Source organism: Henckelia pumila, chromosome 1 (genome assembly GCF_033568475.1).
Source record: "Henckelia pumila isolate YLH828 chromosome 1, ASM3356847v2, whole genome shotgun sequence".
In the NCBI taxonomy this organism is placed as follows: domain Eukaryota; kingdom Viridiplantae; phylum Streptophyta; class Magnoliopsida; order Lamiales; family Gesneriaceae; genus Henckelia; species Henckelia pumila.
In genome coordinates this window covers 96,048,418-96,061,403 of record NC_133120.1, presented here as the reverse complement: position 1 = coordinate 96,061,403, position 12,986 = coordinate 96,048,418, and the positions used below count along the sequence as shown (strand labels likewise).

Sequence of the window (12,986 nt, the reverse complement as noted above, 5' to 3'; positions counted from 1 at the left end):
CCAGAGTAATACGGGAAGAAGAAGGCCGGATCAACCAGGGAGGCTTGCCACCTATGCTCCTCACAGGATAACCCGGGATCGAGAGATTCATCTATGTGAGGAGAATGCCCAGCCGTTACCTCCAAAAAGGCCGGGAAAATATTGCTCGATACATCGGGTAAACACCCATGACACCAGTGAGTGCCGAAGGCTCATATCAGAGCCAGGACAGTCTGTACCAGAGGAAGCAAGGCATGTGGAGAAGAAGCAGCAGGGGCGTCCCTGGGTGCTATAGCCCGACATCACGCGGCCCAATAGGCCCGACCCTCCGAAAACTTGGGAGATGACACCTCGAAGGCCAGACAAAGAACCCCGAGAGGGATCTTCTAAAGGGGTGATCAACATGATTTCGGGAGGTTACACTGATGGGGACTCTAATAGGGCTCAAAAATCTTGGAGTAAAAGAGAAATCCTGGGAATCGAGGCCCGGAGGTTGGACCCCAGCCCAATCATTACATTTGGACCGGGGGAATTGGAAGGAGTGTGTCTGCCTCACAACGACGCTTTACTTATCTGGGCTCGAGTTGCTAACTATGACATGAGAAGGGTGTTTGTGGATTCGGGGAGTTCTGTGAATGTCATCTTCCAAGAAGCATTCGAGCAAATGGACTTACAAGGGTGTGAGATCCATCCCGTGAAAACATCTCTGTATGGGTTCGCAGGACATACTGTTCGGCCCAGTGGAGAAGTATGGCTACCAATCACCCTGGGATCATGTGATATAAAGAAGACTATCACGACCCTCTTTACCGTGGTGGAGGCCCCATCTTCCTACAATATCATCCTAGGAAGACCGGCCCTGAATGCTTTTATGGCTGTCGCTTCTGCATATCACCAGAGGATCAAATTCCCGGTGGGAAATCAAGTGGGTGAAGTAAAGGGAGATCAACATTCCTCTCGGCGGTGTTATGCGGACACCATCCAGGTGGACAATAAGAGGGCCCGAGGGACGGAGAGAAAGGACGATCTTCAGCAGGAGGAGGTATGCGCAGTGGAAGAGTTAAAATAGGAATATGAGGAGGTGGAGGTAATGCCCGGACAGTCGGGGAAGATTGCCCGGATAGCTCGGGGTCTGGAGCCTGCTTTGGCCGAGCAATTGAAAGCTTGCCTGGCTCAAAACGTGGATGTGTTTGCCTGGTCTCCCAAAGAACTAACTGGAGTCCCGTCTCATCTGGCCGAGCACAAGCTGAATATCCTCCCAGGATCCCGGCCTATCAAGCAAAAGAAAAGACACTTTGGGGCAGAGAAGGACAATGTCATTGCCGAACAAGTCCTGGAACTGCTGGAAGCAGGGCACGTCAAGGAGGTACAGTTTTCTACTTGATTGTCTAACGTGGTGCTGGTACCCAAGAGTACAGGAAAATGGAGAATGTGTATGGACTTCCGAGACTTAAACAAAGCCTTCCCCAAGGACTACTATCCTCTGCCCCGGATTGATCAATTGGTGGATTCTACCTCCGGGTATGAGCTGCTTTGCTTTATGGATGCTTACCAAGGATACCATCAGATTTCTCTAGCTAGGGAGGACCAGGATAAGGTCAGTTTTGTTACGTCAGGAGGAACATTTTGTTATATGGTTATGCCTTTCGGGTTAAAAAATGCAGGAACCACCTATCAAAGGATGATGGATAAAGTCTTCCAAAATCAATTGGGCCGGAACGTGGAGGTGTATGTGGATGATATTCTGGTAAAGTTCAGGACCCGGGACCATTTTATTTTTGACTTGGAAGAAACCTTTGGTACCTTGCGAAGGTACGGGGTGAAGCTTAACCCGGCTAAGTGCGTGTTCGGAGTGAAAAGCGGGAAGTTTTTGGGATTTTTAGTGACTGAGAGAGGAATAGAGGTGAACCCGGAGATGGTAAAGATCCTAAAGGAGATGCCATCACCCTCTTCAGTTAGGGAGGTGCAGCGGTTAACCAGAAGAATCACTGCCTTGTCTCGTTTCATTTCTCGGTCTGCCCATCGGAGTCATCCTTTCTTTCAGGTGTTGAGAAAGGCTAAGAGGTTTGGATGGAGTGAGGATTGTGAACGGGCTTTCCAGGAGATGAAGGAGCATCTAGCAAATCTGCCCATCTTGGTTAAACCTGAACCAGGGGAGAAGTTATGGGTATATATTTCCACGACAGAGTTTGCTGTAAGCACGGTGCTGATAAAGGAAGAGGGAGGAGATCAAAAGCCAATTTATTATGTAAGCCACGCTCTGAAGGGGCCTGAGATCCGATACAGTGAAATGGGAAAGATGGCCCTGGCCCTCATCCTGACAACCCGAAAGCTCCGGCCTTACTTCCTATCTCATCCGGTCACTGTCTTAACCAATAGCCTCTTGGGCCGAGTGATGACTCATCCGGATGCTTCAGGATTATTGGTCAAGTGGGCAGTGGAGCTGGGAGAATACGATGTAGAATACAGGCCTCGGGCGGCTATTAAGGCACAAGCTTTGTCTGACTTCCTGACCGAGGTCATCATCTTTGGTCAGGAAGAGGTGTGGAGAGTCTTTGTAGATGGGGCTAGCAGTATGGAAGGAAACGGGGTGGGAGTAATCCTCATTTCTCCCACTCAGGAAAAAACTAAAGTGGCGATAAGGTTATCATCTTTTAGATCTAACAATGAAGCGGAGTATGAGGCAGTAATCTCAGGTTTGAAACTGGTCCGGGAGGCGGGATCAGGACACGTAATTGTGTATTCTGATTCTCAACTAGTGGTGCATCAAGTCCAGGGAACCTTTAGCATCAGGGAGAAGAGATTACAAGAGTATGTGGGGCTTATCAAGCAGCAGAGAGAAGAATTTTCTAGCTGGAGCATCGAACAAATTCCCAGGGAGCATAATGCTGAGGCAGACGCCCTAGCCAGGATGACATCATCTCTGACTAGTATTGATATCCGGGAAGTGATACAACAATCCGGATCGGTGATGGCTATAGAGGAGAGAACAAGAGAGGCCTTGGAAAGATCCTGGATGGCCCCCCTCGTTGAGTACCTGCAGACAGGGATCCTTCCTGTAGTAACCCGTATCCAGAATTAACGATTTACAAGTAATTAATAATCCGATCATGTTTTGACGTAATAAAACATGATTAAGGGAGTCCCAGATGGATTAACAGAGTTCGGAAATGGATTCAGAACGCTCGATAATGGTTAGAGGGTCGTCGGGTTTGGAGGCTCCGTTGGTGAGTTCGGACGGTCCGAAGGCAGGGTTCGGATGATCCGAAGAGTGGTTCGGATGCTCCGAACGTGCTGCCGACAGTCGTCATGGATGACATCATTATGCTGACATAAGCAGTGATGCAATATTGGGTTCGGACGATCCGAAGTCCAGTTCGAACGATCCGAACGTGTTCGGACGATCCGAAATCCAGTTCGAACGATCCGAACTCCGTCTATAAATAGGGAGTGCCGAGCTCACATTTGAGTGCACCAATTCCTCTCTTCTCTCTCGATTCCTTAGTCTTCCAGCTCAGATCTAGGGAATTCTAGGCATCCCATTGGGAATCCAGAAGTTGCATAGAAATCCAGGCGTTGTAGCAAAGCTGTGGCCTAGTTTTGAGGCATTCGACAGCAAAGGGCTAACGACGGACGAAGGTATAGCTTTTTCTTCCTAAAAATATTTAGGAGTATGCTTTAGCTTAGTTAAGGCTTTTAGAACGCTATAATGATAGTAGTATCATTTGACAGTGTAACGCGGATTATAGGCGTGGACCTAGGGCTGATAGCACTTGCCTAGTATTTGAGGTACGAAAGTACTGTTCGAGATATCCTGACTGAGTATGCATGTATTATATGACTGCATGATTTATATGCCATTGATTTATGCTGCATTCATTTGCATATTGAGCTATCTCGTTCGAGATGTCTGTTAATAAGGTTTTACCCTATCCTGTTAGTGGTTGGACTTCCATCGATTTGGGTCCGGCATATCCACTGGTATTTTGGTATGGGAGCCACCTCCTGAAGCAACGGCACAGCGTGCTACATACCAGGGCCCGGTCTGTCTTTGTTCTCTGATCCTTGACCTCGAGTTTATAGGGAGTTCACTTTGCATGCATGTATACTCATACTCTCGTGCTGAGCGTTTTATGCTCACGTCTCGTACTCTGTGTTTCTGGACACCCTATTCCATGGGACAGGTTTGCGATTGGACGAGGCAGGTGGATCCAAGAGGGGCTAGGCAGTGGTTGATCAGCTGGAGCTTCGTTTAGGTTTTTATTATGTTGTTTTGGGGTTTATACAACTATTCAATTTGGTTGTATATTATTTTAGATATTTACAGATTCCTTTTCTTGGGATTGTATAAATGTTATGGTTTCCGCAGTTGAATTCTGATTTTTGTTTAACTAAGTTAATTGCATGCCTAAGTTCTGTTTAGTAGGTGATCTCGGTAAGGGTCACTACATTTATGGTATCAGAGCATGCATAGTATTCTTGGGATTTAGATTGTGCATAAGGTAACCGTGAGGTACTTTTATAGATGGCAAACTACGATGACCAGAGTAGCCATGGTAGTGGAGGTGGACGCTGGGGAGATGACGATCATGAGCGTCTTCGGGACCGTCATCATCGTCGTCGTGATGAGGAACGTTTTAGCGTTCGCCGATTCTTGCAGATGGCACCAAAGCCCTTGGTTTGAGGTGAGTCTCCGGAGGATGCGAAGAACTGGTTAGACCGCATGGAGACGGCTTTTCAGACTTTCCATTGCACCGAGGAGCAGAAGATGGAGACCCTTGGATATCTTCTGGATGGGCGAGCTCGTAGGTGGTGGAGGTTTACTTCTGCACCCTTTGTTACAGCGAGAGGGTGGCCACCTGGGCCGAGTTCCGCACAGCTTTTCAGAAGCTGTATTTCCCTCATGCACTCCGACAGTCGAAGGCGGGAGAGCTACTGAGTCTGCGACAGGGAGCCATGTCTATTGACGAGTATCAGCAGAAGTTCTTTGATCTGCTATCCTATTGCCCCGAGATTGCTGACAGCTTTGGGATGAAGTATAATCTGTTCTTTCAGGGCCTTAACCCTGAGATCCACGAGCGTGTGGCGGTCGGCGATGACATGTCCTATGAGGGTTTGGTGAGCCGTTGTCACCAGGAAGAGGACAACATTCGGCGAAACAGGTCTTTCTCTCAGTCGAGGCCTGCTAGTTCTTTGGGTCCCCGTGCCCAATCATTCAAGAAATCTGGATCTACTTCTTCCTCTGGTTCTGGAGGTGTTGTTCTCTTTGGGAAGAAGGACAAGTGCGACCATTGCGGGAAGAAACATCAGTCAGACAAGTTCCGTAGAGCCTCTGGAGCTTGTTTCCGATGTGGAGATGTTGGTCATATCCGGAGGGATTTTCCACTATCTGGGGGAGGCGGTTCTGGTTCAGGATCAGGTTCTCAGGCCACCGTTCAGCAGAGGTCGCAGGGACAGTCTGCTGGGAGTTCTCATTTGAGGCCGCGGGCTTCTAGTCAGGTGTTTGCCTTGAGGCATGATCAGGATGTGGAGGAGAATGAAAAGGTCATCGCAGGTAAATTTCTAATTTATGGTATACCTGCTATCGTACTTATTGACACTGGTGCATCTCATTCCTTCATTTCTGCACGTTTTGTTAAGGTGAATAAATTACCATGCATTGCACTAGACGTAGTAGTTTCTGTTTCTACTCCGACGGATCAATCTGCTTTGGCCAAACGTCTAGTGATGGGTTGCCCTTTAGAGTTCGAAGGGAACATTTTGTTGGCGAATCTCATGGTCCTTGCGATGGACGATTTCGATTGTATTCTGGGGATAGACATGCTGACTACCTACCGAGCTTCAGTGGACTGATATTAGAGATTAGTACGCTTTCATTCGGATGGGAGTGATAGCTGGTTTTTCTATGGTAAGGGAGCGCGACCCCGATGCCTTTGGTATAAGCTTTGAGAGCCTGTCGAGCTCTAGAGTCTGGCGGGGAAGGCTACCTTATCTATGCAGTTGATTTTTTTGTTGAGAGTTTTGGGATAGAGAGTATTCCTGTTGTGGATGAATTCCCAGATGTATTTCCAGATGAGATTCTGGGTTTTCCTCCTGCTAGGGAAGTCGAGTTTGGCATAGAGTTGATGCCAGATACTTTGCCTATTTCTCGAGCACCGTATCGTCTGGCTCCGTCAGAGATGCGTGAGTTGAAAAATCAGTTACAGGATCTGTTGGACAAGGGATACATTCATCCTAGTGTATCTCCTTGGGGAGCTCCTATTCTCTTTGTGAAGAAGAAGGACGGGTCTATGCGGTTGTGCATTGACTATCGGCAGCTGAATCGAGTTACTGTGAAGAACAAGTATCCTTTGCCTCGCATTGATGACTTGTTTGATCAGCTGCAGGGTACTTTGGTTTACTCCAAGATTGACTTGAGATCTAGGTATCATCAGTTGAGAGTCCGAGATCAGGACGTAGCCAAGACTGCATTCCGTACTCGTTATGGGCATTATGAGTTTCTAGTGATGCCATTTGGATTGACTAATGCGCCGGCTATATTTATGGATCTGATGAACCGTGTCTTCAGGGAGTATTTAGACAAGTTTGTCGTGGTCTTCATTGACGATATCTTGGTGTATTCGCATAATGCGGAGGAGCATGTTTCTCACTTGCGAGTGGTACTGCAGACTCTTCGGGACGAGCAGTTGTACGCCAAACTGAGCAAGTGTGAGTTCTGGATGGATCGAGTGGTCTTTCTTGGCCATATCATATCCAGGGAGGGGATTTCTGTTGATCCGAGCAAGATTGAGGCTGTGCTGAATTGGTCGCGTCCAACGACGGTTGCTAAGATCCGTAGTTTTCTGGGTCTGGCAGGATATTATCGACGCTTCATTCATAATTTCTCTCAGCTAGCTCGACCGTTGAAGCAGCTTACCCACAAGGGTGTGGATTTCGAGTGGTCCTCCGAGTTTGAGGAGAATTTCTGTGAGCTTCGACAGCGATTGACTTCTGTGACGGTGTTGGCATTACCATCAGGATCTGGAGGGTATGTGGTATACACTGATGCTTCTCTTCAGGGATTAGGTTGTGTCCTGACTCAGAATGGGCATGTGATTGCATACGCTTCTAGACAGCTGAAGCTTCACGAGGACAACTATCCAGTTCATGATTTGGAATTGACAGCCATTGTGTTCGCTTTGAAGATCTGGCGTCATTATCTGTATGGCGAGAAATTTGAGATCTTCACCGATCACAAGAGTCTCAAGTATTTGTTCACTCAGGCGGAGTTGAACATGAGGCATAGACGTTGGATGGACTTGCTTAAGGACTATGATTGCGAGATTAAGTACCATTTGGGAGCTGCTAATCTCACCGCTGATGCTTTGAGTCGCAAGGTGCGACTATCCGCACTGCAGACTTGTTCGATGTCTAGTGCGATCAGTGACTGTTGTACTTCAGGGTATACTAGAGCATAATAAAGGTATGCAGAGTATCCAGATGTTTACGATACTATCTGAGCCAGCTTTGTATTCGAGGATTCGGGATGCTCAGATGTCTGATTTGAAGACCCAGCGTTTAGCTCGCTAGCTAACGAGGGTAGCTCGTCTGGATTTCACTATCAGTCAGATGGTTTTCTATGTTTGTCTGGTATACTTGTGATTCCTCAGGATGAAGAGTTGCGAGAGGAGATCTTGTCTCAGGCACATCGCACCAGGTTGAGTATTCATCCGGGAAGTAACAAGATGTACAAAGATCTACGTACTTGGTTTTGGTGGAAGGGGATGAAACACAGCGTATATCAGTATGTATCGAGATGTTTTGTGTGTCAGCAGGTCAAGGCAGAGCACCGAAGATCTGGAGGTTTGCTTCACAGTCTGCCTATTCCTGAGTGGAAATGGGAGTTTATCACGATGGATTTTGTGACCCATTTGCCGATGTCCTCGAGGAATTGTGATGCTATCTGGGTTGTGGTGGACCGACTCACCAAGTCAGCGCATTTCATCGCCTATAGTCGAGAGTACTCTGTGGATCGCATGGCACGTCTGTATGTTCAGGAGATCGTTCGACTTCATGGAGTGCCTGTGAGCATTGTCAGCGATCGAGACCCCAGGTTTACTTCTAGGTTCTGGGGAGTGTTCAGCGTGCGATGAGTACTACTCTCAGTTTGAGTACTGCCTACATCCAAAGACAGATGGTCAGTCAGAGCGCACTATCCGTACTTTGGAGGATATGCTTCGAGCTTGCACTATGGATTTTGGTTTAGCCTGGCAGGATCATTTGCCATTGATCGAGTTCGCGTACAACAACAGCTATCATACTAGCATTGGGGTGGCACCTTTTGAGGCATTGTACGGACGACGTTGTCGTACTCCACTCTTCTGGGAAGAAGTGGGGGAGAGTCAGACTGAGGGACCGGAGTTTATCCAGCAGGCAGTAGATATTGTTGATCAGATCAAGAAATAGATTAAGACTGCACATGATCGTCAGGCCAGCTATGCTAACACTAAGCGTAGGCCTTTGCAGTTTGATGTCGGGGAGAAAGTGTTTTTGAGAGTGTCACCTTTCCGCAGGATTCTCATATTTGGCCTTAAGGGCAAGTTGTCTCCCAAATTTATTGGTCCGTTTGAGATCTTGGAGAACATTGGCGATTTGGCTTATCGTTTGGCTTTGCCACCATATCTGTCCAGTATTCACAACGTGTTCCACGTATCTCTCTTACGACGGTATGTGGCAGATCCGTCTCATATTCTGCAGCGGTCTGAAGTTCAAGTAGATAAGGATTTGACCTATGTTGAAAGACCTATTCGTATCCTGGATCATAAGGATAAGGTCTTGCGGAACAAGGTCATTCCTTTGGTTTTAATATAGTGGCAACACCGAGGCGCTGAGGAAGCTACTTGGGAGCTCGAAAGCAAGATGCGTAAAGAACATCTTGAGTTGTTTTGATTTCATTTTGAGTTGTAATCAGTTGAGAACTCCGTAATCGTTTAGTTGAATGAAAAATGTTTTGGATTGTTGTTTTACATTCGGTACTTAAGATCGGATTTCTAGGACGAAATATCTTAAGTAGGGGAGAATGTAGTAACCCGTATCCAGAATTAACGATTTACAAGTAATTAATAATCCGATCATGTTTTGACGTAATAAAACATGATTAAGGGAGTCCCAGATGGATTAACAGAGTTCGGAAACGGATTCAGAACGCTCGATAATGGTTAGAGGGTCGTCGGGTTCGGAGGCTCCGTTGGTGAGTACGGACGGTCCGAAGGCAGGGTTCGGACGATCCGAAGAGTGGTTCGGATGCTCCGAACGTGCTGCCGACAGTCATCATGGATGACATCATTATGCTGACGTAAGCAGTGACGTAATATTGGGTTCGGACGATTCGAAGTCCAGTTCGGACGATCCGAAGTCCAGTTCGGACGATCCGAACTCCGTCTATAAATAGGGGGTGCCGAGCTCACATTTGAGTGCACCAATTCCTCTCTTCTCTCTCGATTACTTAGTCTTCCAGCTCAGATTTAGGGAATTCTAGGCGTCCCATTGGGAATCCGGAAGTGGCATAGCAATCCAGGTGTTGTAGCGAAGCTGTGGCCTAGTTTTGAGGCATTCGACAGCAAAGGGCTAACGACGGACGAAGGTATAACTTTTGCTTCCTAAAATATTTAGGAGTATGCTTTAGCTTAGTTAAGGATTTTAGAGCGCTATAATGATAGTAGTATCATTTGACAGTGTAACGCGGATTATAGGCGTGGACCTAGGGCTGATAGCACTTGCCTAGTATTTGAGGTACGAAAGTACTGTTCGAGATATCCTGACTGAGTATGCATGTATTATGTGACTGCATGATTTATATGTCATTGATTTATGCTGCATTTATTTGCATATTGAGCTATCTCGTTCGAGATGTCTGTTAGTAGGGTTTTACCCTATCCTGTTAGTGGTTGGACTTCCATCGATTTGGGTCCGACATATCCACTGGTATTTTGGTATGGGAGCCACCTCCTGAAGCGACGACACAGTGTGATACATACCAGGGCCCGGTCTGTCTTTGTTCTCTGATCCTTGACTTCGAGTTTATAGGGAGTTCACTTTGCATGCATGTATACTCATACCCTCGTGCTGAGCGTTTTATGCTCACGTCTCGTACTCTATGTTTCTGGACACCCTATTCCATGGGGCATGTTTGCGATTGGACGAGGCGGGTGGATCCAAGAGGGGCTAGGCAGTGGTTGATCAGCTGGAGCTTCGTTTAGGTTTTTATTCTGTTGTTTTGGGGTTTATACAGCTATTCGATTTGGTTGTATATTATTTTGGATATTTACAGATTCCTTTTCTCGGGATTGTATAAATGTTATGGTTTCCGCAGTTGAATTTTGATTTTTGTTTAACTAAGTTAATTGCATGCCTAAGTTTTGTTTAGTAGGTGATCTCGGTAAGGGTCACTACACTTCCCGAGGAGGAAGCACATGCCCGGAAGCTCAAAAGACAGGTAACTCGATTTATCCTGGTTAATGAAAAATTGTACCGGCGATCTTTTCAGGGTCCCTTGTTACGGTGCCTGGCCAAGGAAGAAGTGGGTTATGTACTTCAGGACATACATGAAGGCTGCTGCGGAGATCACGGAGGGGCTCTGAGCTTGGCCCGGCGTACCTTGTTAGCAGGATACTGGTGGCCCACCCTGCAGCAGGATGCCCAGCAGGTAGTCAAAACGTGTGAAGGGTGTCAAAGGTTTGGGAACTTCTCTCATAAACCAGCAGCAGAATTACAGACGGTGTGGGCATCTTGCCCTTTTGATCAGTGGGGCATGGATATCGTGTGACCGTTCACTACGGGCCCTGGACAAAAGAAGTTCTTACTAGTGGCGCTGGATTATTTCTCTAAGTGGGTAGAGGCTGAGCCTTTAGCAAATATCACTGAAGAGGCTGTGCTGGGGTTTATTTGGAAGAGTATTGTCTGTCGATTTGGCCTACCCCGGAGGCTTGTCTCGGACAATGGGAGACAATTCTAGGGAAAGAAGATAAAGTATTGGTGCAGAGAAATGAAGGTAAAGAAGGCATTCACCTATGTTGCCTACCCCCAGGGCAACGGGTAAGCTGAAGTAACTAACAGGACCATCATCCAATCTTTACAGACTCGGCTCTTTGGCGCTGGCAAGAGTTGGGTGGAAGAGATCTCTGGTGTACTATGGGCTTATCGTACTACCCCCAGGACGACCACAGGAGAAACACCTTTCAGTCTGGTATATGGGTCTGAGGCCGTGATTCCAGTAAAAATTGGACAGATCTCTCCCCAGGTGAAAGCCTACCCGGAAGGAGAAACCATTGACCGGGCACAGGAGCTAGACCTGATTGAGGAAAAAAGAGAACTGGCCGCTATACGAATGGAAGCTTATCATAGCAGGATAGTGAAGGTGTTCAATCAAAAGATCAAGCCCCGAGACTTCCAGATAGGAGACCTGGTGTTGAAAAAGGTTAACCCGGCAGGGGAGGTGAAGAACTGGATGCAAAATGGGAAGGACCTTACAAAATAATTCGGAGGGTAGGGAGGAACGCCTGGTATTTGGAAGACAGCCGGGGCAAAGTCCTACAGAGGCCCTGGAACACTATGCATCTTAAGTCTTACTATTCTTAAAAAGTTCAAACTCATTTGTAAATTATGTTTCTGCCGGTTGTATAAATAAAAAGTATGTTTGGATCTATTGTAAACACAGAATATAAGTCCAGGTGATCCACCACCCTGGCATCTAAAAACCCAGGTGATCTACCACCCTGGTACTCGAACGCCCGTGGTAATTCACGAGCAATATAAGTCCGGTGATCCACCACCCTGGCACCAAAAAACCCGGGAATTCCACCACCCTGGCATCTAAAAACCCAAGTGATCCACCACCCTGGTACTCTAATGCTCGTGGTAATTTACGGGCAATATAAGTCCAGGTGATCCATCACCCTGGCATTTAAAAATCCAGGTGATCCACCACCCTGGCATCTAAAAACTCAGGTGATCTACCACCCTGGTACTCTAACGTCCCTGGTAATTCACGAGCAATATAAGTCCAGGTGATCCACCACCCTGGCACCAAAAAACCCAGGTGATCCACCACCCTACCATCTAAAAACCCAGGTGATCCACCACCCTGGTACTCTAACGCTCGTGGTAATTCACGAGCAATATAAGTTCAGGTGATCCATCACCCTGGCATTTAAAAATCCAGGTGATCCACCACCCTGGCATCTAAAAACCCAGGTGATTTACCACCCTGGTACTCTAACGCCCCTGGTAATTCACGAGCAATATAAGTCCAGGTGATCCACCACCCTGGCACCAAAAAACCCAGGTGATCCACCACCCTGGCATCTAAAAACCCAGGTGATCCACCACCCTTGTACTCTAACTCTCGTGGTAATTGACGAGCAATATAAGTCCAGGTGATCCATCATCCTGGCATTTAAAAATCCAGGTGATCCACCACCCTGGCATCTAAAAATCCAGGTGATCCGCCACTCTGACAATAAGAATCGTTGCCCTCAAAAGAAGATTATTGTGATAAGACTAAGGTAAATAAAATACGAATAAGGAACAACATTTGACATTAAATGATAAAGGAATCACAAAGTTTACATATACAAAAGTTGGGAAGCTTGGAAAGAAAAAAAAGGGGGGGTAATAGTCTAAGCCCGAGGCTCTGACACATTGGCCTCCTCTTGAGTTTTTCCCCTCCGTCTGCAGTTGCCCCTTCCTGAGATTTTTCTCCTTCATTCGCGGGTCCGGAAGGTAGAGAAGCAATGGCCTGGTTGAGATTTGGAATCCCTTCTTGAATTAAGCAAGTTGCTTCGTACTGAGCAGAACAGAGATCGAAACCCTGGGCAAAGTATTCGAAGGACCTGTCCATCATAGTCTTCTCAAATTTCTTAGAAGACAGGAAAGATTTCCGCCATTCAGCTTCAGTACCGGAGCGCTCCTCCAAAGCCTGGTCAGCATCCAGGGCTGAAGAATGGTGCATATCCGCCTCCGTACGGGCG

The 12,986-nt window shown here is 47.1% G+C and overlaps 1 protein-coding gene across 1 annotated transcript; it reads left to right on the top strand.

Annotated features, from left to right (window-relative positions):
• The first annotated feature begins 322 nt into the window (after window positions 1-322).
• Window positions 323-1,048, top strand: LOC140869642 (uncharacterized). Its single transcript, XM_073272973.1, has one exon. The coding sequence runs from the start codon at window positions 323-325 to the stop codon at window positions 1,046-1,048; it is 726 nt and encodes a 241-aa protein (XP_073129074.1).
• The last annotated feature ends 11,938 nt before the right edge of the window (window positions 1,049-12,986 follow it).

What these genes read in the sequence shown, in the direction of transcription:
- LOC140869642 (XM_073272973.1), top strand. Translation starts at nt 323, where the DNA reads ATGACACCTCGAAGGCCAGACAAAGAACCCCGAGAGGGATCTTCTAAA.